This window comes from Struthio camelus, unplaced genomic scaffold (assembly GCF_040807025.1).
Source record: "Struthio camelus isolate bStrCam1 unplaced genomic scaffold, bStrCam1.hap1 HAP1_SCAFFOLD_124, whole genome shotgun sequence".
Lineage (NCBI taxonomy): Eukaryota > Metazoa > Chordata > Aves > Struthioniformes > Struthionidae > Struthio > Struthio camelus.
The window spans coordinates 57,251-80,816 of record NW_027182577.1 but is presented as its reverse complement, the minus strand read 5'-3'; the positions used below and the strand labels follow the sequence as shown (position 1 = coordinate 80,816).

Sequence of the window (23,566 nt, the reverse complement as noted above, 5' to 3'; positions counted from 1 at the left end):
GCCTCGCGGTAACCGCCCCTCTGCTTTCCCCTCAAGCCACTCCACTGCTTGGCGAGGAAGCGAATGGCCTGGCGGGAGTGCCGGTGGGAGCTCTTGCATTCCCGTGTCCTACCTCGGCCCCAGAGGGGCCCGGGTCTGGCTGGGGGGGGCGTGGCCAGCCTCTGGGTCCATTCAGCCTTCGCACTGAGGGAGCTGGCTCTGGGCCATGCCAAGGAGCGGCTGCCACCCCCCCCCAGGGCCTGCCTGGAGGAGAGAGAGCGCTCCCCGCGTTTCAGGCGGGGACATGGTGCACCAAAGACTCGGTGCCCATGCAAGAGCTTGTCAGGATTCAGGCGGCTGAGTCACACACGCTCTCCCCCCGCAAAACCTTTCCCTCACCTCTCCTCTGGCAGGGCAGTCCCCAAAGTCACCTGCTAGGGCATGGCCCGGGCGAGAGCTGCCCAGGAGAGGGGCTGCCCCACTCCCCTTGCTTCCCAGCCCCTCGGAAGCTGCCCTGCTGCCCCTTGCACTTTCACACCCCACCAAGGAAAGGCTCACACCAACTCGGAAAGGCAGTTTATTTCCGTGGATAAAAGCCATTTCTGTGGTAACTGCCCAGCATGCTGTCCTGCTGCTCTCTGCTCCGGAGGCGGCACATCACCAAAGCGCTGCGGGGAGGGGGAGGGGGGGGGGGGGGCACGGGTCAGGAGGAAGATGTGGCGCCACTTGAGATGTGCCTGGAAATCTTATGGTGCACGCCCACCCCCCCCTCCACCGCGCTGGAGTGGGCGGGATGTGTGAGCCCAGGCCAGGCTCCAAGGCTGCTTCCAAGCCCGAGGTGGGGCTGGAAAAGACCCTCTTTCCCCAGGGCCATGGCAGGAAGGGCATTGCAGGAAGGGGGCAACCCGCCTGGCTTGGGAGGTATTTACCGGCGCGCCGCCTCCTCCTTCTTCAGCCTCTGTCGGTTTTGTTCCACCCTTTCCTTCCACCTGTCCCGAAGAACTTTGTATGATGTCATAAGCTGCATGTTCTGCTTTGCTTGCGGGGACACTTGCCTGCAATAGGAGTGACAAAGTCCCTCTCCTGCTCTCCCGGGACCCTTCTGGCCCCAGGCCCTGCAAACCCAAGTTGGAAGAGAGGAAACCAGGGGCTGTTGTAAGATGTGCCCCGGAGCTGAGGCAGTTGGGCTCCTGGCACCTCAAGGTTGGGGGGGGGGAGGGGGGAGGGGGGGAGGGGGTCGGTCACAGCCCGTCGACTGGCCCTGGCCCTGGCTCTGAGCTTGCACGCCCCCACACGCTTACTTTGGGGGGGGCCTCCCCAGCATGTCAGTGTCTGGGTAGCGGCGCTGCTCGAGGTGGACTTGCTTCTCCAGCAGCATGATCTGTTTTGCAAGGAAAAGAAGAAGAAATGGTTTCAGGATGGAGGGCTGCGTGGGGGAGATGATAGCACTGGCCCACTCGCAGGGGAGGCACCTAGTCCTTGTAAGCCAGACTCAGGCTACACAAGGAGCTGCTACAACGGGCTACCATAGCTGGGCCCCTGGAGCTCTGCCCCCGGCACGTCAGCCAGCTGCCCCTGAGAGCCGGTTTCCGGCTCGAGGGCAGGCACCGCAGGCAGAGCTTGCCTAGTGGGGAGGCAACCCACCCACCCCCCCCCCCCCCAGCTGCCCTGGCTCCGGCACCTGGCTCCTTCTGGCTCCGGGACCTGGCTGCAGCCGTCTCCCTCCTAGGAAGGGGTGGGCCAGCTTGGGCGCTGCTCCTTGGAGGCAGGCAGCGGCCTGTACCTGGGCCTGATGCTGGGCGTGTTTCTCCAGGGCGGCCTGCTGTTCCTCCCACGGTGCTTGGTCCTGCCTTTGCTTCTCTCGCAAGAGGGAGACACGGGCAGCTCTTCCTAAGCTCTGCGTGGGAGGGCAGGCTGTTTCCTGGGGCGCCGTGGAAAGGCAACAGTATTAGTCTTGTCTGTTTGGGTGGGGATTCTGGGTGGGTGGTGGGGGGGGGGGGTGTTGGCTTTTGCTCTTCTCCCGCTCTTCTGCCCCTTGTCTGCAGCCTCACCACCACCAATCACTCTTTTGCGGGTTTTTCAGCAGAAGGCAGGCTGAAAAAGCCGTTGTAAAAGTCGTGCCTAACTACGCCCCAAAGTAGCAGCCAGAGAGGCCGCTGACGGCTCCAGTGAGCACACACTGGGGGCCCTTCTCGGAGTGAGTCTCATAGGACTGAGCTTTCCTAGCGGTCAGTGAGATGCAAGGACTGCCCAGAGCCCGCTCACGCACCTGTGCTGCGCTCCTGGCAGTGGCGCCGGCGCCGGCGCGGCCAGGCCGAGGTCCGGCGGGAGGATGCGGGAGGTATTTAACGCCAACCTCCTTCCCCAGGGAGGTGCCCAGCATGGGGGCTGTCGGGTTCAGAATGATCCTGAGAAGACACCACAGGAGGCGTTAGGACAAGGGCAGGAGGCGTTTGCTAATAAAGAGTTGCGTTCAGCTCCCCAAAAGATCGGGACGCTGGAGGGAAACGAAGCCAACGTGAGGCTCTCCCGCAAACCTGCGCGTGCTTGCCGTGCAGCAAGAGGGCGCCTTTGGTGGGACACGCGTCAGGAGCCTTTTCGAGTCCCTCGGGCCGGGCCGGCATGGCCAAAGGGGATGTCTCCCCTGCGCAGGTACTAGTGTCCCCCTCAGCCCTTCCCCCAAGGGTCTCACCTGGCAGGAGGCTTCCTCTCCGCGCCTTGCCCCCTCGTGCCTGCCCCGCAGTTTGGCAGCGTGGGGAGAGAAAGCTCCTCCCGGTGCTGCAGCAGCTTGCCAGGACGCTGCTCTGTAAGTAGGGCACAAGGAAGCTCTTCAGAGCAGCCCCTTGCCGGGGGGACGGGGACGGGGGACAGGACGGGACGGGGAAGGGGACGGGGGGGGAGGGCACATCTTAACCTGGCTGCTGTCACCCAGCGTGGGACAGGGACCCAACCGGCTCAGGAGGGAGCGTTTCCCTTACCTTTGCTGCTCCTGACAGCCCCGAGCTCTTCTTCCAGCTCCTTCTCCTGTGGGGAGCCGGCGGGGGCAGCCTTGGCCTCCGGGCTGCTTTCCACAGTGAGCTGAAACCTGGAAAGCAAAAGACAACCCAGCTTTGAAGAAAGGGCACCGTCTCCCCTTTGCAGCTTGCGAACACTGATCCTCCTCACTGCCCTTTGAGACCTGCTCGCGTCCCACCTCCTTTGTGTCCGTGCACAGCTCTTTGGGGGCTTTTTTTTGGCACTCTTCCCCCAAAAGACAGAAGGCGTAGCCTAAATGCCTCTCTGTGTGCAGTCCCTTCTCTCTGATGGGAAGGACGGCAGGCTGGCCACGAGAAAGGCGGTCACGATTCCCGGTCACTCCAGGCAAAGACACGTGTAGCCCAAGCTGAGCATTAGTGAAGCGGGAACCGATCGCCGTGCGAGTTATTCCCAACTCGATGGTGAGTGTCGCGCCCTGGCGGGGCCCGGTCCCGAGCAGCAGCTGGGAAGCTGCCTGCTCCGTTGGCCGAGGGCTGCAAAGGAAACACGCTCACCTCGGGAACACGTGGACGGGGCTCGACCGGGTCCCCAGAGCAGCACGTCTGCCGGAGACGGACAGATCTGTCGTACGCAGTCTCTGCAATGTAACACAGACCCATTGGGAGGCTTCCAAGGCAGTTCTCTCCTTGCTCCCAAAGGCAGCAGACCATTCAGGATTCCCAGAGAAATCAAAGTAGCCTGGAAAACCTGAGCAACTTACACTGCAGAGGGCCGCAGTCAGGCTTGCAGTGCCCTCCAGCCGCTGGGTGCAGTGGGCATAAAACCTCATGTGCATGCTGTCTTTTTGGCGGGTCAGAACACCGATGTCTCTGAAGGCAAAGGCGACGTTCTCTTTGTTCCTCACGTGGGAAGAGAACAAGCGGATGGTCTCCGCCACACAGTCTTCCACCACGTGCCTCGAGAAGGAGGTGGCCAGGGACAACCGCCGGTAGTTCAGCGGCTTGATCTTGATGTCGTCTACACAGAGGAGGAACAACGTCACTGCCACCGCAGGCCAGCTTTGCATTGTTGGGCCATCAAGAAATGTGAGTGGCGTGGAGTCAGGTGCTAGGGCAGTTCAAAGGAGAGAGCCCGACTGTGTGCACAAAATTCTGTAGCACAAAATACTACAGAAAAAGTCCTTTTCAGAAAGAGCTCTCGGGGAGGGGGGGGGGGGGCGGGGGGCAGTGTGTTGGGGGGTGGGGGGGAGCGGGTGAAGCTGGACATCCCTACTTCTCCCTGCCCCTTCCAAAGAGCAGGGAGCACCCAACCCGCCCCGTACGTGATGTGGCAAGGGGAAGCAGAGGGTGGCCACTGCCGTCTCACCAGGGAGAGTCCCTTTGGGGCGCTGGAGCCCCTGCAGCCAGACCATGTCCATGCCCAGCTGGAAAAGAGGCCTTCGAACCATCCGCACGTCATCTTTGCCGAGGTGCAGTGGCTCTCGGACCGTGCAGAAGGTCCCGAGCCCCGCTACCAGGACACCCTGCACGCAGCAAAGACAAAAAGGCCCACCGGTAAGTCTTCTGGTGGTGGAAAAAAAAAACCAAAAAACCGTGATGTTTGCCAGAGCGTGGGAACGCTGCTCTGTGCCCTGCCCACTCCTGACATACAAATGGAAGCCTTTGGAAAAAAAAAAAAAAAAAAAAAAAAAAGCCTTTGGAAGCCTTTAGAGAAGAGCCACATTGCCCGGATTGTGTCCTCGCCCTCCCTGAAGTGTTCGCTAACGTCCCTCGGCTAGAGAAGATTCCAGGGGTTTCCAACAGCCCTGGCACAGCCGCCCCGTCTCTCTGCTTGGTCTTTCCTCTGGGGCCACAGGGAAGAGAGAAGCCCAGGGACGTGCCAAACGCTTTCTCACGCTAGAGGTGCACGTGGTTTCTCTCCTGGCTGGCCAGAAAGCTGCTCTGCAGCACACGGGCTGCTTGTGGTGTGCTGCCGTGGCGCTGGGGGAAGGCTTGCTCCCGGGCACCCAGGGCTCTCCAGGCAGCTGAAACCCTCCAGAGCTGGGGCGACCAGGACACCAGCCCACCTTGTCCCGCATCAGCTGTTCCAGGATGTAATTGGACACAGCGTCCCAAATTGCGACAATCTCTGGAAAGCAAGGGAAGGACACGTCAGGCCCCGGGCCAAGCAGCTCACAACCTCTCCCCAAGCAAGCTCCTAACCCCGGCGGTGACAGATGCAGGCCTACACAAACCCTCCCAGAAGCCATTGTCCTGGCTGCGGAGCCGGGCTTTTTCCCGATTGCAGACTGCCGGCCTTACTCCGAGCCCAGCGGGGGCATTTCTGGCAGGCACTCGAGAACCCCACAGGAGCTGCAGGACACCCTACCCCAGCCCTCTGGCACACAGGACCCTTTTCCTCCCAGGCCCGGCTCTCGTGACAGCCCCCCCCAGCCCTGTGCAGCCACCCCCACAGCCCAGGGTCCACAGCTATTCTGACAGACAACAGTCGCCGCGGCACCTCGGGAAGCAGCTCCCCAAGCCCTTACCCTCCGTGCAGAGCTGCAGGAGCGTTGGGAACAAGGACCTCTGCTCCGGGCTGATGGTCTCGGTCCAGCAGCCCTCCATCTCGCTTGTCCCCTTGCCCTCAGCTCGCCTCTCCAGCCAGGGGAAAAGGACGCTCTTGTCGTCTCCTCGCCCCACACTCCTTCCTGTCCAAGGCGCCCCTGCTCCTCTGCCCGACGGAGAGGGGCCCCCGGCGTGGCCCTGCTGCCGCCTGTCCCCTCTGCTTGCTGCAGAGCGGCTCCAAAGAGCAGCAGTGGGGAGCACAGCGAGCAGCACCAGGCCAGCGCCCGGGCCTTCGCAGGGAAGTGCGGACGGACACCACCACGGGACAGAGGAGCCCCTCTCTGTGATGCAGCGCGTCCCACTGTGACCTCAGCCTGTGTCATCTCTGGGGGCTCATTAGGTCACCAGCACAGAGATGCCACAGCCAGGGAAGGAGCAGAGAGATTGGCCCTCTTTCCCCGGGAAGCACGTTCCCTTCCCCCCACTTCTCTTCCAAAACTGGAAGCGGGACCCCGGTTCAGCTCAGCTCGGGGCCATCAGTCCCTGTCCCAGCGACGGCGTAGCAGTGGCGCTCCCCAGCTCCGCCAAGGCTGTGCCCCTCCCGGGCCACGGGCCCTGCCGAGCCGGAGCCCGACCTGCGCGCTGACTGTGCGGCCTAGCCTTGGCCTGGCCCCCCTCACCATGGAGGTGCCTGAATGGCCTGGGCTCAGGGCTGCCCCCCCCCTGCCAAGCCCCGACCTGCCCTTCTCCCCGGCTTGGGGCGGGTGGGATGGGCCCTGGAGGGCGAGGCCCCTGCCCTGACAGCCCTGGCGTCTCCCCGGGCTCCCCAGCGCCCCCAGGCCACTACTGGCTCATGCTGAGCCCTGACACACGCAGCCTTCCTGGCTCCGGCTGTGCTGCACACATCGCTTGGCCGCAGGGTAAACTTAGGCGATTAACGCTCCCAGAGGAGGCTGTAGGCAGCACCCATTTGGCACCTGGCCAGGATGCCACCAGCGTGGCCTTGTCCTTTTCTTGACGTGAAGCTGCATGTTTTCATGTAAATAGCCCTTTGCTCGCCAGCAGAAATGAAGAACAGCGTTTCTGCAGGATTTCCTTAGCACTAAAGACGGCAATACCAGTGCAACTCGGCACAGAGGCGTTCTGCGCCGCGTCCAGTGCTGAACAGCTCAAGGTTCCCAGCATCCAAAGAGATGTAGGATTTCTACGCTTTCCCCTTTTTCCTTCTCATGGCACCTCCGTTAGAGAGCATTTTAATCCGTAGCGTACGGCGTCCGAGTGCCTTTCTTACAAGGCTCTCTAACGAATGCTTGCAGGCGTGCGTGACACCCCTGCATCCTCCCGCCTGGCCTTGGATTGGTCGTGCCGGTGCGATTCCCAGGGGCACAGGACACGTACATGACTGGGAGGCAGGTGGTCCTTGCCCCTCGGCGACTAGCAGAAAAGCCTGGCCCTACAAGACACAGCTCGAAGTTGGTCTTACCAACTGTGGAAAGAGTCAACATGCAGTTCTTGCCACCTCGCCTTCGAGGCTCCCCACTGGAGGCAGGAAAGCAGCAGTGCAGCGCGTGGGCGTGTGCTGAGAAGCTTGGTGTCAGAAAAGGGGAGGAGGGGGGGGGTTTCAAGAAATGGAGAGGCAGGGAAGCTGGAGGGGTGGCTGCACTCTGGGCCTGGCTCTTACAGAGGCCTTTCCCTAGCACCAGTTCAAAAGGTGCTTTTCCTGGCAAGCTCTGGCAAGCTCTAGCGGCTGTGAAGCAGCTCTGTGGTTTGCCCCTGAGCAGAGGAAGAGCCAGGTCTAAAGCGCAGGTGCCAGAGCACAGGACACAGAGGCAGCCAACCAATGCTGCAGCCCGGAGTAATCCTTGGGGCCCGTGGCCTGAGAGGGATATGCCTGTGGTGGAGCCGGAGACCGGCAGTGCTATCGCGTTGCTGGGCTAGCACTGATGGCCCTGGGCTAAGCTCAGATGGGCTCCTGGGTCATGGGTAGGGCGGGATGCCAGAGGAGGCCGCTCAGGGGCACTAGGCCTACGTGCAGATTCAACAAGAAAGGTGAAGCTGGTGAGAGGGCTTTGGCACCAAATGCTGCTCACAGCTGAGATATATGTCTAGGGCCCTGCGCTGCAACTTGAATGCCTCCTCCAAGCCTGCGCGAAGAGCACTGGTCTGATTCCTCTCTTTTCCCAAACTGAGACCGTGCCTACTAGCAAAGTCTTATCACAAAGGTGATTTTTGGCCAAACCACTCACTTGCCATTACCATCAACAAGTGATTGCAGCCAACGCCCCTTCCACCCAACAGGGCCCTGGCATGCCTAGCCGACCACACAATAAACGCACCCCTCTCTTCCCAACCTGACGCCACGCCTGCTGCTGCCGCATTTGCACGACAAGAGGCATTCGGGCCCTACTACTCGCTTGCCGCAGCGATGAACAGGCGTTCGCAGCCCTACTCTCTTGGGCCCCTCAGCCGACCCCGCAACGCCTAGAGCTGCCCCACCACACCTGCACCTCTGCGCTGCTGCTCTTCTCCCAAGTTGACACCCTGCCGACAGGGTGACTCACACAAGCAACGCAATCCTGGCCAATCCACTCCCTTGCCACCACCGCCACCCAGAAGTGCTTGTAGCCAAGTTCTCTTGGGCCCCGCAGCGGCCCAGCCACGCCGAGTCCAGCCCCCAAACAGCAGTGCCTCTGCCCTTTCACGCTTTTCCCACCTTGACCCCCTGCCCCCTCGACAACTCGCACCAGAAGCGCCATCTCGGCCCCTCTACTGCCTTGCTGCGCCCACCAGCAAGGGCTCGCAGCCAACGCCTCTTTGGCCCTACCCTGGCCCGCGCACGCGTGGCCAGCCTCGCGGTAACCGCCCCTCTGCTTTCCCCTCAAGCCACTCCACTGCTTGGCGAGGAAGCGAATGGCCTGGCGGGAGTGCCGGTGGGAGCTCTTGCATTCCCGTGTCCTACCTCGGCCCCAGAGGGGCCCGGGTCTGGCTGGGGGGGGCGTGGCCAGCCTCTGGGTCCATTCAGCCTTCGCACTGAGGGAGCTGGCTCTGGGCCATGCCAAGGAGCGGCTGCCACCCCCCCCCAGGGCCTGCCTGGAGGAGAGAGAGCGCTCCCCGCGTTTCAGGCGGGGACATGGTGCACCAAAGACTCGGTGCCCATGCAAGAGCTTGTCAGGATTCAGGCGGCTGAGTCACACACGCTCTCCCCCCGCAAAACCTTTCCCTCACCTCTCCTCTGGCAGGGCAGTCCCCAAAGTCACCTGCTAGGGCATGGCCCGGGCGAGAGCTGCCCAGGAGAGGGGCTGCCCCACTCCCCTTGCTTCCCAGCCCCTCGGAAGCTGCCCTGCTGCCCCTTGCACTTTCACACCCCACCAAGGAAAGGCTCACACCAACTCGGAAAGGCAGTTTATTTCCGTGGATAAAAGCCATTTCTGTGGTAACTGCCCAGCATGCTGTCCTGCTGCTCTCTGCTCCGGAGGCGGCACATCACCAAAGCGCTGCGGGGAGGGGGGGGGGGGGGGGGGGGGCACGGGTCAGGAGGAAGATGTGGCGCCACTTGAGATGTGCCTGGAAATCTTATGGTGCACGCCCACCCCCCCCTCCACCGCGCTGGAGTGGGCGGGATGTGTGAGCCCAGGCCAGGCTCCAAGGCTGCTTCCAAGCCCGAGGTGGGGCTGGAAAAGACCCTCTTTCCCCAGGGCCATGGCAGGAAGGGCATTGCAGGAAGGGGGCAACCCGCCTGGCTTGGGAGGTATTTACCGGCGCGCCGCCTCCTCCTTCTTCAGCCTCTGTCGGTTTTGTTCCACCCTTTCCTTCCACCTGTCCCGAAGAACTTTGTATGATGTCATAAGCTGCATGTTCTGCTTTGCTTGCGGGGACACTTGCCTGCAATAGGAGTGACAAAGTCCCTCTCCTGCTCTCCCGGGACCCTTCTGGCCCCAGGCCCTGCAAACCCAAGTTGGAAGAGAGGAAACCAGGGGCTGTTGTAAGATGTGCCCCGGAGCTGAGGCAGTTGGGCTCCTGGCACCTCAAGGTTGGGGGGGGGGAGGGGGGAGGGGGGGAGGGGGTCGGTCACAGCCCGTCGACTGGCCCTGGCCCTGGCTCTGAGCTTGCACGCCCCCACACGCTTACTTTGGGGGGGGCCTCCCCAGCATGTCAGTGTCTGGGTAGCGGCGCTGCTCGAGGTGGACTTGCTTCTCCAGCAGCATGATCTGTTTTGCAAGGAAAAGAAGAAGAAATGGTTTCAGGATGGAGGGCTGCGTGGGGGAGATGATAGCACTGGCCCACTCGCAGGGGAGGCACCTAGTCCTTGTAAGCCAGACTCAGGCTACACAAGGAGCTGCTACAACGGGCTACCATAGCTGGGCCCCTGGAGCTCTGCCCCCGGCACGTCAGCCAGCTGCCCCTGAGAGCCGGTTTCCGGCTCGAGGGCAGGCACCGCAGGCAGAGCTTGCCTAGTGGGGAGGCAACCCACCCACCCCCCCCCCCCCCAGCTGCCCTGGCTCCGGCACCTGGCTCCTTCTGGCTCCGGGACCTGGCTGCAGCCGTCTCCCTCCTAGGAAGGGGTGGGCCAGCTTGGGCGCTGCTCCTTGGAGGCAGGCAGCGGCCTGTACCTGGGCCTGATGCTGGGCGTGTTTCTCCAGGGCGGCCTGCTGTTCCTCCCACGGTGCTTGGTCCTGCCTTTGCTTCTCTCGCAAGAGGGAGACACGGGCAGCTCTTCCTAAGCTCTGCGTGGGAGGGCAGGCTGTTTCCTGGGGCGCCGTGGAAAGGCAACAGTATTAGTCTTGTCTGTTTGGGTGGGGATTCTGGGTGGGTGGTGGGGGGGGGGGTGTTGGCTTTTGCTCTTCTCCCGCTCTTCTGCCCCTTGTCTGCAGCCTCACCACCACCAATCACTCTTTTGCGGGTTTTTCAGCAGAAGGCAGGCTGAAAAAGCCGTTGTAAAAGTCGTGCCTAACTACGCCCCAAAGTAGCAGCCAGAGAGGCCGCTGACGGCTCCAGTGAGCACACACTGGGGGCCCTTCTCGGAGTGAGTCTCATAGGACTGAGCTTTCCTAGCGGTCAGTGAGATGCAAGGACTGCCCAGAGCCCGCTCACGCACCTGTGCTGCGCTCCTGGCAGTGGCGCCGGCGCCGGCGCGGCCAGGCCGAGGTCCGGCGGGAGGATGCGGGAGGTATTTAACGCCAACCTCCTTCCCCAGGGAGGTGCCCAGCATGGGGGCTGTCGGGTTCAGAATGATCCTGAGAAGACACCACAGGAGGCGTTAGGACAAGGGCAGGAGGCGTTTGCTAATAAAGAGTTGCGTTCAGCTCCCCAAAAGATCGGGACGCTGGAGGGAAACGAAGCCAACGTGAGGCTCTCCCGCAAACCTGCGCGTGCTTGCCGTGCAGCAAGAGGGCGCCTTTGGTGGGACACGCGTCAGGAGCCTTTTCGAGTCCCTCGGGCCGGGCCGGCATGGCCAAAGGGGATGTCTCCCCTGCGCAGGTACTAGTGTCCCCCTCAGCCCTTCCCCCAAGGGTCTCACCTGGCAGGAGGCTTCCTCTCCGCGCCTTGCCCCCTCGTGCCTGCCCCGCAGTTTGGCAGCGTGGGGAGAGAAAGCTCCTCCCGGTGCTGCAGCAGCTTGCCAGGACGCTGCTCTGTAAGTAGGGCACAAGGAAGCTCTTCAGAGCAGCCCCTTGCCGGGGGGACGGGGACGGGGGACAGGACGGGACGGGGAAGGGGACGGGGGGGGAGGGCACATCTTAACCTGGCTGCTGTCACCCAGCGTGGGACAGGGACCCAACCGGCTCAGGAGGGAGCGTTTCCCTTACCTTTGCTGCTCCTGACAGCCCCGAGCTCTTCTTCCAGCTCCTTCTCCTGTGGGGAGCCGGCGGGGGCAGCCTTGGCCTCCGGGCTGCTTTCCACAGTGAGCTGAAACCTGGAAAGCAAAAGACAACCCAGCTTTGAAGAAAGGGCACCGTCTCCCCTTTGCAGCTTGCGAACACTGATCCTCCTCACTGCCCTTTGAGACCTGCTCGCGTCCCACCTCCTTTGTGTCCGTGCACAGCTCTTTGGGGGCTTTTTTTTGGCACTCTTCCCCCAAAAGACAGAAGGCGTAGCCTAAATGCCTCTCTGTGTGCAGTCCCTTCTCTCTGATGGGAAGGACGGCAGGCTGGCCACGAGAAAGGCGGTCACGATTCCCGGTCACTCCAGGCAAAGACACGTGTAGCCCAAGCTGAGCATTAGTGAAGCGGGAACCGATCGCCGTGCGAGTTATTCCCAACTCGATGGTGAGTGTCGCGCCCTGGCGGGGCCCGGTCCCGAGCAGCAGCTGGGAAGCTGCCTGCTCCGTTGGCCGAGGGCTGCAAAGGAAACACGCTCACCTCGGGAACACGTGGACGGGGCTCGACCGGGTCCCCAGAGCAGCACGTCTGCCGGAGACGGACAGATCTGTCGTACGCAGTCTCTGCAATGTAACACAGACCCATTGGGAGGCTTCCAAGGCAGTTCTCTCCTTGCTCCCAAAGGCAGCAGACCATTCAGGATTCCCAGAGAAATCAAAGTAGCCTGGAAAACCTGAGCAACTTACACTGCAGAGGGCCGCAGTCAGGCTTGCAGTGCCCTCCAGCCGCTGGGTGCAGTGGGCATAAAACCTCATGTGCATGCTGTCTTTTTGGCGGGTCAGAACACCGATGTCTCTGAAGGCAAAGGCGACGTTCTCTTTGTTCCTCACGTGGGAAGAGAACAAGCGGATGGTCTCCGCCACACAGTCTTCCACCACGTGCCTCGAGAAGGAGGTGGCCAGGGACAACCGCCGGTAGTTCAGCGGCTTGATCTTGATGTCGTCTACACAGAGGAGGAACAACGTCACTGCCACCGCAGGCCAGCTTTGCATTGTTGGGCCATCAAGAAATGTGAGTGGCGTGGAGTCAGGTGCTAGGGCAGTTCAAAGGAGAGAGCCCGACTGTGTGCACAAAATTCTGTAGCACAAAATACTACAGAAAAAGTCCTTTTCAGAAAGAGCTCTCGGGGAGGGGGGGGGGGGCGGGGGGCAGTGTGTTGGGGGGTGGGGGGGAGCGGGTGAAGCTGGACATCCCTACTTCTCCCTGCCCCTTCCAAAGAGCAGGGAGCACCCAACCCGCCCCGTACGTGATGTGGCAAGGGGAAGCAGAGGGTGGCCACTGCCGTCTCACCAGGGAGAGTCCCTTTGGGGCGCTGGAGCCCCTGCAGCCAGACCATGTCCATGCCCAGCTGGAAAAGAGGCCTTCGAACCATCCGCACGTCATCTTTGCCGAGGTGCAGTGGCTCTCGGACCGTGCAGAAGGTCCCGAGCCCCGCTACCAGGACACCCTGCACGCAGCAAAGACAAAAAGGCCCACCGGTAAGTCTTCTGGTGGTGGAAAAAAAAAACCAAAAAACCGTGATGTTTGCCAGAGCGTGGGAACGCTGCTCTGTGCCCTGCCCACTCCTGACATACAAATGGAAGCCTTTGGAAAAAAAAAAAAAAAAAAAAAAAAAAGCCTTTGGAAGCCTTTAGAGAAGAGCCACATTGCCCGGATTGTGTCCTCGCCCTCCCTGAAGTGTTCGCTAACGTCCCTCGGCTAGAGAAGATTCCAGGGGTTTCCAACAGCCCTGGCACAGCCGCCCCGTCTCTCTGCTTGGTCTTTCCTCTGGGGCCACAGGGAAGAGAGAAGCCCAGGGACGTGCCAAACGCTTTCTCACGCTAGAGGTGCACGTGGTTTCTCTCCTGGCTGGCCAGAAAGCTGCTCTGCAGCACACGGGCTGCTTGTGGTGTGCTGCCGTGGCGCTGGGGGAAGGCTTGCTCCCGGGCACCCAGGGCTCTCCAGGCAGCTGAAACCCTCCAGAGCTGGGGCGACCAGGACACCAGCCCACCTTGTCCCGCATCAGCTGTTCCAGGATGTAATTGGACACAGCGTCCCAAATTGCGACAATCTCTGGAAAGCAAGGGAAGGACACGTCAGGCCCCGGGCCAAGCAGCTCACAACCTCTCCCCAAGCAAGCTCCTAACCCCGGCGGTGACAGATGCAGGCCTACACAAACCCTCCCAGAAGCCATTGTCCTGGCTGCGGAGCCGGGCTTTTTCCCGATTGCAGACTGCCGGCCTTACTCCGAGCCCAGCGGGGGCATTTCTGGCAGGCACTCGAGAACCCCACAGGAGCTGCAGGACACCCTACCCCAGCCCTCTGGCACACAGGACCCTTTTCCTCCCAGGCCCGGCTCTCGTGACAGCCCCCCCCAGCCCTGTGCAGCCACCCCCACAGCCCAGGGTCCACAGCTATTCTGACAGACAACAGTCGCCGCGGCACCTCGGGAAGCAGCTCCCCAAGCCCTTACCCTCCGTGCAGAGCTGCAGGAGCGTTGGGAACAAGGACCTCTGCTCCGGGCTGATGGTCTCGGTCCAGCAGCCCTCCATCTCGCTTGTCCCCTTGCCCTCAGCTCGCCTCTCCAGCCAGGGGAAAAGGACGCTCTTGTCGTCTCCTCGCCCCACACTCCTTCCTGTCCAAGGCGCCCCTGCTCCTCTGCCCGACGGAGAGGGGCCCCCGGCGTGGCCCTGCTGCCGCCTGTCCCCTCTGCTTGCTGCAGAGCGGCTCCAAAGAGCAGCAGTGGGGAGCACAGCGAGCAGCACCAGGCCAGCGCCCGGGCCTTCGCAGGGAAGTGCGGACGGACACCACCACGGGACAGAGGAGCCCCTCTCTGTGATGCAGCGCGTCCCACTGTGACCTCAGCCTGTGTCATCTCTGGGGGCTCATTAGGTCACCAGCACAGAGATGCCACAGCCAGGGAAGGAGCAGAGAGATTGGCCCTCTTTCCCCGGGAAGCACGTTCCCTTCCCCCCACTTCTCTTCCAAAACTGGAAGCGGGACCCCGGTTCAGCTCAGCTCGGGGCCATCAGTCCCTGTCCCAGCGACGGCGTAGCAGTGGCGCTCCCCAGCTCCGCCAAGGCTGTGCCCCTCCCGGGCCACGGGCCCTGCCGAGCCGGAGCCCGACCTGCGCGCTGACTGTGCGGCCTAGCCTTGGCCTGGCCCCCCTCACCATGGAGGTGCCTGAATGGCCTGGGCTCAGGGCTGCCCCCCCCCTGCCAAGCCCCGACCTGCCCTTCTCCCCGGCTTGGGGCGGGTGGGATGGGCCCTGGAGGGCGAGGCCCCTGCCCTGACAGCCCTGGCGTCTCCCCGGGCTCCCCAGCGCCCCCAGGCCACTACTGGCTCATGCTGAGCCCTGACACACGCAGCCTTCCTGGCTCCGGCTGTGCTGCACACATCGCTTGGCCGCAGGGTAAACTTAGGCGATTAACGCTCCCAGAGGAGGCTGTAGGCAGCACCCATTTGGCACCTGGCCAGGATGCCACCAGCGTGGCCTTGTCCTTTTCTTGACGTGAAGCTGCATGTTTTCATGTAAATAGCCCTTTGCTCGCCAGCAGAAATGAAGAACAGCGTTTCTGCAGGATTTCCTTAGCACTAAAGACGGCAATACCAGTGCAACTCGGCACAGAGGCGTTCTGCGCCGCGTCCAGTGCTGAACAGCTCAAGGTTCCCAGCATCCAAAGAGATGTAGGATTTCTACGCTTTCCCCTTTTTCCTTCTCATGGCACCTCCGTTAGAGAGCATTTTAATCCGTAGCGTACGGCGTCCGAGTGCCTTTCTTACAAGGCTCTCTAACGAATGCTTGCAGGCGTGCGTGACACCCCTGCATCCTCCCGCCTGGCCTTGGATTGGTCGTGCCGGTGCGATTCCCAGGGGCACAGGACACGTACATGACTGGGAGGCAGGTGGTCCTTGCCCCTCGGCGACTAGCAGAAAAGCCTGGCCCTACAAGACACAGCTCGAAGTTGGTCTTACCAACTGTGGAAAGAGTCAACATGCAGTTCTTGCCACCTCGCCTTCGAGGCTCCCCACTGGAGGCAGGAAAGCAGCAGTGCAGCGCGTGGGCGTGTGCTGAGAAGCTTGGTGTCAGAAAAGGGGAGGGGGGGGGGGTTTCAAGAAATGGAGAGGCAGGGAAGCTGGAGGGGTGGCTGCACTCTGGGCCTGGCTCTTACAGAGGCCTTTCCCTAGCACCAGTTCAAAAGGTGCTTTTCCTGGCAAGCTCTGGCAAGCTCTAGCGGCTGTGAAGCAGCTCTGTGGTTTGCCCCTGAGCAGAGGAAGAGCCAGGTCTAAAGCGCAGGTGCCAGAGCACAGGACACAGAGGCAGCCAACCAATGCTGCAGCCCGGAGTAATCCTTGGGGCCCGTGGCCTGAGAGGGATATGCCTGTGGTGGAGCCGGAGACCGGCAGTGCTATCGCGTTGCTGGGCTAGCACTGATGGCCCTGGGCTAAGCTCAGATGGGCTCCTGGGTCATGGGTAGGGCGGGATGCCAGAGGAGGCCGCTCAGGGGCACTAGGCCTACGTGCAGATTCAACAAGAAAGGTGAAGCTGGTGAGAGGGCTTTGGCACCAAATGCTGCTCACAGCTGAGATATATGTCTAGGGCCCTGCGCTGCAACTTGAATGCCTCCTCCAAGCCTGCGCGAAGAGCACTGGTCTGATTCCTCTCTTTTCCCAAACTGAGACCGTGCCTACTAGCAAAGTCTTATCACAAAGGTGATTTTTGGCCAAACCACTCACTTGCCATTACCATCAACAAGTGATTGCAGCCAACGCCCCTTCCACCCAACAGGGCCCTGGCATGCCTAGCCGACCACACAATAAACGCACCCCTCTCTTCCCAACCTGACGCCACGCCTGCTGCTGCCGCATTTGCACGACAAGAGGCATTCGGGCCCTACTACTCGCTTGCCGCAGCGATGAACAGGCGTTCGCAGCCCTACTCTCTTGGGCCCCTCAGCCGACCCCGCAACGCCTAGAGCTGCCCCACCACACCTGCACCTCTGCGCTGCTGCTCTTCTCCCAAGTTGACACCCTGCCGACAGGGTGACTCACACAAGCAACGCAATCCTGGCCAATCCACTCCCTTGCCACCACCGCCACCCAGAAGTGCTTGTAGCCAAGTTCTCTTGGGCCCCGCAGCGGCCCAGCCACGCCGAGTCCAGCCCCCAAACAGCAGTGCCTCTGCCCTTTCACGCTTTTCCCACCTTGACCCCCTGCCCCCTCGACAACTCGCACCAGAAGCGCCATCTCGGCCCCTCTACTGCCTTGCTGCGCCCACCAGCAAGGGCTCGCAGCCAACGCCTCTTTGGCCCTACCCTGGCCCGCGCACGCGTGGCCAGCCTCGCGGTAACCGCCCCTCTGCTTTCCCCTCAAGCCACTCCACTGCTTGGCGAGGAAGCGAATGGCCTGGCGGGAGTGCCGGTGGGAGCTCTTGCATTCCCGTGTCCTACCTCGGCCCCAGAGGGGCCCGGGTCTGGCTGGGGGGGGCGTGGCCAGCCTCTGGGTCCATTCAGCCTTCGCACTGAGGGAGCTGGCTCTGGGCCATGCCAAGGAGCGGCTGCCACCCCCCCCCAGGGCCTGCCTGGAGGAGAGAGAGCGCTCCCCGCGTTTCAGGCGGGGACATGGTGCACCAAAGACTCGGTGCCCATGCAAGAGCTTGTCAGGATTCAGGCGGCTGAGTCACACACGCTCTCCCCCCGCAAAACCTTTCCCTCACCTCTCCTCTGGCAGGGCAGTCCCCAAAGTCACCTGCTAGGGCATGGCCCGGGCGAGAGCTGCCCAGGAGAGGGGCTGCCCCACTCCCCTTGCTTCCCAGCCCCTCGGAAGCTGCCCTGCTGCCCCTTGCACTTTCACACCCCACCAAGGAAAGGCTCACACCAACTCGGAAAGGCAGTTTATTTCCGTGGATAAAAGCCATTTCTGTGGTAACTGCCCAGCATGCTGTCCTGCTGCTCTCTGCTCCGGAGGCGGCACATCACCAAAGCGCTGCGGGGAGGGGGGGGGGGGGGGGGGGCACGGGTCAGGAGGAAGATGTGGCGCCACTTGAGATGTGCCTGGAAATCTTATGGTGCACGCCCACCCCCCCCTCCACCGCGCTGGAGTGGGCGGGATGTGTGAGCCCAGGCCAGGCTCCAAGGCTGCTTCCAAGCCCGAGGTGGGGCTGGAAAAGACCCTCTTTCCCCAGGGCCATGGCAGGAAGGGCATTGCAGGAAGGGGGCAACCCGCCTGGCTTGGGAGGTATTTACCGGCGCGCCGCCTCCTCCTTCTTCAGCCTCTGTCGGTTTTGTTCCACCCTTTCCTTCCACCTGTCCCGAAGAACTTTGTATGATGTCATAAGCTGCATGTTCTGCTTTGCTTGCGGGGACACTTGCCTGCAATAGGAGTGACAAAGTCCCTCTCCTGCTCTCCCGGGACCCTTCTGGCCCCAGGCCCTGCAAACCCAAGTTGGAAGAGAGGAAACCAGGGGCTGTTGTAAGATGTGCCCCGGAGCTGAGGCAGTTGGGCTCCTGGCACCTCAAGGTTGGGGGGGGGGAGGGGGGAGGGGGGGAGGGGGTCGGTCACAGCCCGTCGACTGGCCCTGGCCCTGGCTCTGAGCTTGCACGCCCCCACACGCTTACTTTGGGGGGGGCCTCCCCAGCATGTCAGTGTCTGGGTAGCGGCGCTGCTCGAGGTGGACTTGCTTCTCCAGCAGCATGATCTGTTTTGCAAGGAAAAGAAGAAGAAATGGTTTCAGGATGGAGGGCTGCGTGGGGGAGATGATAGCACTGGCCCACTCGCAGGGGAGGCACCTAGTCCTTGTAAGCCAGACTCAGGCTACACAAGGAGCTGCTACAACGGGCTACCATAGCTGGGCCCCTGGAGCTCTGCCCCCGGCACGTCAGCCAGCTGCCCCTGAGAGCCAGTTTCCGGCTCGAGGGCAGGCACCGCAGGCAGAGCTTGCCTAGTGGGGAGGCAACCCACCCACCCCCCCCCCCCAGCTGCCCTGGCTCCGGCACCTGGCTCCTTCTGGCTCCGGGACCTGGCTGCAGCCGTCTCCCTCCTAGGAAGGGGTGGGCCAGCTTGGGCGCTGCTCCTTGGAGGCAGGCAGCGGCCTGTACCTGGGCCTGACGCTGGGCGTGTTTCTCCAGGGCGGCCTGCTGTTCCTCCCACGGTGCTTGGTCCTGCCTTTGCTTCTCTCGCAAGAGGGAGACACGGGCAGCTCTTCCTAAGCTCTGCGTGGGAGGGCAGGCTGTTTCCTGGGGCGCCGTGGAAAGGCAACAGTATTAGTCTTGTCTGTTTGGGTGGGGATTCTGGGTGGGTGGTGGGGGGGGGGGGGTGTTGGCTTTTGCTCTTCTCCCGCTCTTCTGCCCCTTGTCTGCAGCCTCACCACCACCAATCACTCTTTTGCGGGTTTTTCAGCAGAAGGCAGGCTGAAAAAGCCGTTGTAAAAGTCGTGCCTAACTACGCCCCAAAGTAGCAGCCAGAGAGGCCGCTGACGGCTCCAGTGAGCACACACTGGGGGCCCTTCTCGGAGTGAGTCTCATAGGACTGAGCTTTCCTAGCGGTCAGTGAGATGCAAGGACTGCCCAGAGCCCGCTCACGCACCTGTGCTGCGCTCCTGGCAGTGGCGCCGGCGCCGGCGCGGCCAGGCCGAGGTCCGGCGGGAGGATGCGGGAGGTATTTAACGCCAACCTCCTTCCCCAGGGAGGTGCCCAGCATGGGGGCTGTCGGGTTCAGAATGATCCTGAGAAGACACCACAGGAGGCGTTAGGACAAGGGCAGGAGGCGTTTGCTAATAAAGAGTTGCGTTCAGCTCCCCAAAAGATCGGGACGCTGGAGGGAAACGAAGCCAACGTGAGGCTCTCCCGCAAACCTGCGCGTGCTTGCCGTGCAGCAAGAGGGCGCCTTTGGTGGGACACGCGTCAGGAGCCTTTTCGAGTCCCTCGGGCCGGGCCGGCATGGCCAAAGGGGATGTCTCCCCTGCGCAGGTACTAGTGTCCCCCTCAGCCCTTCCCCCAAGGGTCTCACCTGGCAGGAGGCTTCCTCTCCGCGCCTTGCCCCCTCGTGCCTGCCCCGCAGTTTGGCAGCGTGGGGAGAGAAAGCTCCTCCCGGTGCTGCAGCAGCTTGCCAGGACGCTGCTCTGTAAGTAGGGCACAAGGAAGCTCTTCAGAGCAGCCCCTTGCCGGGGGGACGGGGACGGGGGACAGGACGGGACGGGGAAGGGGACGGGGGGGGAGGGCACATCTTAACCTGGCTGCTGTCACCCAGCGTGGGACAGGGACCCAACCGGCTCAGGAGGGAGCGTTTCCCTTACCTTTGCTGCTCCTGACAGCCCCGAGCTCTTCTTCCAGCTCCTTCTCCTGTGGGGAGCCGGCGGGGGCAGCCTTGGCCTCCGGGCTGCTTTCCACAGTGAGCTGAAACCTGGAAAGCAAAAGACAACCCAGCTTTGAAGAAAGGGCACCGTCTCCCCTTTGCAGCTTGCGAACACTGATCCTCCTCACTGCCCTTTGAGACCTGCTCGCGTCCCACCTCCTTTGTGTCCGTGCACAGCTCTTTGGGGGCTTTTTTTTGGCACTCTTCCCCCAAAAGACAGAAGGCGTAGCCTAAATGCCTCTCTGTGTGCAGTCCCTTCTCTCTGATGGGAAGGACGGCAGGCTGGCCACGAGAAAGGCGGTCACGATTCCCGGTCACTCCAGGCAAAGACACGTGTAGCCCAAGCTGAGCATTAGTGAAGCGGGAACCGATCGCCGTGCGAGTTATTCCCAACTCGATGGTGAGTGTCGCGCCCTGGCGGGGCCCGGTCCCGAGCAGCAGCTGGGAAGCTGCCTGCTCCGTTGGCCGAGGGCTGCAAAGGAAACACGCTCACCTCGGGAACACGTGGACGGGGCTCGACCGGGTCCCCAGAGCAGCACGTCTGCCGGAGACGGACAGATCTGTCGTACGCAGTCTCTGCAATGTAACACAGACCCATTGGGAGGCTTCCAAGGCAGTTCTCTCCTTGCTCCCAAAGGCAGCAGACCATTCAGGATTCCCAGAGAAATCAAAGTAGCCTGGAAAACCTGAGCAACTTACACTGCAGAGGGCCGCAGTCAGGCTTGCAGTGCCCTCCAGCCGCTGGGTGCAGTGGGCATAAAACCTCATGTGCATGCTGTCTTTTTGGCGGGTCAGAACACCGATGTCTCTGAAGGCAAAGGCGACGTTCTCTTTGTTCCTCACGTGGGAAGAGAACAAGCGGATGGTCTCCGCCACACAGTCTTCCACCACGTGCCTCGAGAAGGAGGTGGCCAGGGACAACCGCCGGTAGTTCAGCGGCTTGATCTTGATGTCGTCTACACAGAGGAGGAACAACGTCACTGCCACCGCAGGCCAGCTTTGCATTGTTGGGCCATCAAGAAATGTGAGTGGCGTGGAGTCAGGTGCTAGGGCAGTTCAAAGGAGAGAGCCCGACTGTGTGCACAAAATTCTGTAGCACAAAATACTACAGAAAAAGTCCTTTTCAGAAAGAGCTCTCGGGGAGGGGGGGGGGGGCGGGGGGCAGTGTGTTGGGGGGTGGGGGGGAGCGGGTGAAGCTGGACATCCCTACTTCTCCCTGCCCCTTCCAAAGAGCAGGGAGCACCCAACCCGCCCCGTACGTGATGTGGCAAGGGGAAGCAGAGGGTGGCCACTGCCGTCTCACCAGGGAGAGTCCCTTTGGGGCGCTGGAGCCCCTGCAGCCAGACCATGTCCATGCCCAGCTGGAAAAGAGGCCTTCGAACCATCCGCACGTCATCTTTGCCGAGGTGCAGTGGCTCTCGGACCGTGCAGAAGGTCCCGAGCCCCGCTACCAGGACACCCTGCACGCAGCAAAGACAAAAAGGCCCACCGGTAAGTCTTCTGGTGGTGGAAAAAAAAAACCAAAAAACCGTGATGTTTGCCAGAGCGTGGGAACGCTGCTCTGTGCCCTGCCCACTCCTGACATACAAATGGAAGCCTTTGGAAAAAAAAAAAAAAAAAAAAAAAAAGCCTTTGGAAGCCTTTAGAGAAGAGCCACATTGCCCGGATTGTGTCCTCGCCCTCCCTGAAGTGTTCGCTAACGTCCCTCGGCTAGAGAAGATTCCAGGGGTTTCCAACAGCCCTGGCACAGCCGCCCCGTCTCTCTGCTTGGTCTTTCCTCTGGGGCCACAGGGAAGAGAGAAGCCCAGGGACGTGCCAAACGCTTTCTCACGCTAGAGGTGCACGTGGTTTCTCTCCTGGCTGGCCAGAAAGCTGCTCTGCAGCACACGGGCTGCTTGTGGTGTGCTGCCGTGGCGCTGGGGGAAGGCTTGCTCCCGGGCACCCAGGGCTCTCCAGGCAGCTGAAACCCTCCAGAGCTGGGGCGACCAGGACACCAGCCCACCTTGTCCCGCATCAGCTGTTCCAGGATGTAATTGGACACAGCGTCCCAAATTGCGACAATCTCTGGAAAGCAAGGGAAGGACACGTCAGGCCCCGGGCCAAGCAGCTCACAACCTCTCCCCAAGCAAGCTCCTAACCCCGGCGGTGACAGATGCAGGCCTACACAAACCCTCCCAGAAGCCATTGTCCTGGCTGCGGAGCCGGGCTTTTTCCCGATTGCAGACTGCCGGCCTTACTCCGAGCCCAGCGGGGGCATTTCTGGCAGGCACTCGAGAACCCCACAGGAGCTGCAGGACACCCTACCCCAGCCCTCTGGCACACAGGACCCTTTTCCTCCCAGGCCCGGCTCTCGTGACAGCCCCCCCCAGCCCTGTGCAGCCACCCCCACAGCCCAGGGTCCACAGCTATTCTGACAGACAACAGTCGCCGCGGCACCTCGGGAAGCAGCTCCCCAAGCCCTTACCCTCCGTGCAGAGCTGCAGGAGCGTTGGGAACAAGGACCTCTGCTCCGGGCTGATGGTCTCGGTCCAGCAGCCCTCCATCTCGCTTGTCCCCTTGCCCTCAGCTCGCCTCTCCAGCCAGGGGAAAAGGACGCTCTTGTCGTCTCCTCGCCCCACACTCCTTCCTGTCCAAGGCGCCCCTGCTCCTCTGCCCGACGGAGAGGGGCCCCCGGCGTGGCCCTGCTGCCGCCTGTCCCCTCTGCTTGCTGCAGAGCGGCTCCAAAGAGCAGCAGTGGGGAGCACAGCGAGCAGCACCAGGCCAGCGCCCGGGCCTTCGCAGGGAAGTGCGGACGGACACCACCACGGGACAGAGGAGCCCCTCTCTGTGATGCAGCGCGTCCCACTGTGACCTCAGCCTGTGTCATCTCTGGGGGCTCATTAGGTCACCAGCACAGAGATGCCACAGCCAGGGAAGGAGCAGAGAGATTGGCCCTCTTTCCCCGGGAAGCACGTTCCCTTCCCCCCACTTCTCTTCCAAAACTGGAAGCGGGACCCCGGTTCAGCTCAGCTCGGGGCCATCAGTCCCTGTCCCAGCGACGGCGTAGCAGTGGCGCTCCCCAGCTCCGCCAAGGCTGTGCCCCTCCCGGGCCACGGGCCCTGCCGAGCCGGAGCCCGACCTGCGCGCTGACTGTGCGGCCTAGCCTTGGCCTGGCCCCCCTCACCATGGAGGTGCCTGAATGGCCTGGGCTCAGGGCTGCCCCCCCCCCCTGCCAAGCCCCGACCTGCCCTTCTCCCCGGCTTGGGGCGGGTGGGATGGGCCCTGGAGGGCGAGGCCCCTGCCCTGACAGCCCTGGCGTCTCCCCGGGCTCCCCAGCGCCCCCAGGCCACTACTGGCTCATGCTGAGCCCTGACACACGCAGCCTTCCTGGCTCCGGCTGTGCTGCACACATCGCTTGGCCGCAGGGTAAACTTAGGCGATTAACGCTCCCAGAGGAGGCTGTAGGCAGCACCCATTTGGCACCTGGCCAGGATGCCACCAGCGTGGCCTTGTCCTTTTCTTGACGTGAAGCTGCATGTTTTCATGTAAATAGCCCTTTGCTCGCCAGCAGAAATGAAGAACAGCGTTTCTGCAGGATTTCCTTAGCACTAAAGACGGCAATACCAGTGCAACTCGGCACAGAGGCGTTCTGCGCCGCGTCCAGTGCTGAACAGCTCAAGGTTCCCAGCATCCAAAGAGATGTAGGATTTCTACGCTTTCCCCTTTTTCCTTCTCATGGCACCTCCGTTAGAGAGCATTTTAATCCGTAGCGTACGGCGTCCGAGTGCCTTTCTTACAAGGCTCTCTAACGAATGCTTGCAGGCGTGCGTGACACCCCTGCATCCTCCCGCCTGGCCTTGGATTGGTCGTGCCGGTGCG

General features: G+C 62.1%; 3 protein-coding genes across 3 annotated transcripts; all 3 read right to left on the bottom strand.

Moving 5' to 3' along the window:
* Window positions 1-543: 543 nt before the first annotated feature.
* On the bottom strand, window positions 544-6,919 carry LOC138064924 (uncharacterized). Its single transcript, XM_068929170.1, has 12 exons — window positions 5,483-6,919; window positions 5,021-5,082; window positions 4,321-4,477; window positions 3,716-3,972; window positions 3,510-3,592; window positions 2,958-3,064; window positions 2,672-2,783; window positions 2,249-2,387; window positions 1,661-1,900; window positions 1,281-1,360; window positions 909-1,034; window positions 544-647 (listed from the first exon to the last, which is right to left on the bottom strand). Exons 1-12 carry the CDS (start codon window positions 5,559-5,561, stop codon window positions 557-559), a joined length of 1,533 nt encoding a protein of 510 aa, XP_068785271.1. The 5' UTR covers window positions 5,562-6,919; the 3' UTR covers window positions 544-556.
* Window positions 6,920-8,891: 1,972 nt separating this feature from the next.
* LOC138064923 (uncharacterized) lies at window positions 8,892-15,266 on the bottom strand. The gene is made up of 12 exons (XM_068929169.1): window positions 13,830-15,266; window positions 13,368-13,429; window positions 12,668-12,824; window positions 12,064-12,320; window positions 11,858-11,940; window positions 11,306-11,412; window positions 11,020-11,131; window positions 10,597-10,735; window positions 10,010-10,249; window positions 9,630-9,709; window positions 9,258-9,383; window positions 8,892-8,995 (listed from the first exon to the last, which is right to left on the bottom strand). Exons 1-12 carry the CDS (start codon window positions 13,906-13,908, stop codon window positions 8,905-8,907), a joined length of 1,533 nt encoding a protein of 510 aa, XP_068785270.1. The 5' UTR covers window positions 13,909-15,266; the 3' UTR covers window positions 8,892-8,904.
* A 1,971-nt stretch (window positions 15,267-17,237) lies between these two features.
* LOC138064915 (uncharacterized) lies at window positions 17,238-22,908 on the bottom strand. The gene is made up of 12 exons (XM_068929160.1): window positions 22,173-22,908; window positions 21,711-21,772; window positions 21,012-21,168; window positions 20,408-20,664; window positions 20,202-20,284; window positions 19,650-19,756; window positions 19,364-19,475; window positions 18,941-19,079; window positions 18,352-18,591; window positions 17,974-18,053; window positions 17,602-17,787; window positions 17,238-17,341 (listed from the first exon to the last, which is right to left on the bottom strand). The coding sequence occupies exons 1-12, from the start codon at window positions 22,249-22,251 to the stop codon at window positions 17,251-17,253; spliced, it is 1,593 nt and encodes a 530-aa protein (XP_068785261.1). The 5' UTR covers window positions 22,252-22,908; the 3' UTR covers window positions 17,238-17,250.
* Window positions 22,909-23,566: the final 658 nt, after the last annotated feature.

Excerpts from the sequence above, each read along its gene's own strand:
- LOC138064924 (XM_068929170.1), bottom strand. The coding sequence starts at position 5,561 with ATGGAGGGCTGCTGGACCGAGACCATCAGCCCGGAGCAGAGGTCCTTG. Across the intron at positions 4,478-5,020 it reads AACAGCTGATGCGGGACAAG|GGTGTCCTGGTAGCGGGGCT; the intron begins GTGGGCTGGTGT and ends TGCTGCGTGCAG. Across the intron at positions 1,035-1,280 it reads CTGGGGAGGCCCCCCCCAAA|GCAAGTGTCCCCGCAAGCAA; the intron begins GTAAGCGTGTGG and ends CTCCTATTGCAG.
- LOC138064923 (XM_068929169.1), bottom strand. The coding sequence starts at position 13,908 with ATGGAGGGCTGCTGGACCGAGACCATCAGCCCGGAGCAGAGGTCCTTG. Across the intron at positions 11,941-12,063 it reads TGACTGCGGCCCTCTGCAGT|AGACTGCGTACGACAGATCT; the intron begins GTAAGTTGCTCA and ends GTTACATTGCAG. Across the intron at positions 9,384-9,629 it reads CTGGGGAGGCCCCCCCCAAA|GCAAGTGTCCCCGCAAGCAA; the intron begins GTAAGCGTGTGG and ends CTCCTATTGCAG.
- LOC138064915 (XM_068929160.1), bottom strand. The coding sequence starts at position 22,251 with ATGGAGGGCTGCTGGACCGAGACCATCAGCCCGGAGCAGAGGTCCTTG. Across the intron at positions 18,592-18,940 it reads CTGCCAGGAGCGCAGCACAG|GAAACAGCCTGCCCTCCCAC; the intron begins GTGCGTGAGCGG and ends ACGGCGCCCCAG. Across the intron at positions 17,788-17,973 it reads CTGGGGAGGCCCCCCCCAAA|GGCCTGGGGCCAGAAGGGTC; the intron begins GTAAGCGTGTGG and ends TTGGGTTTGCAG.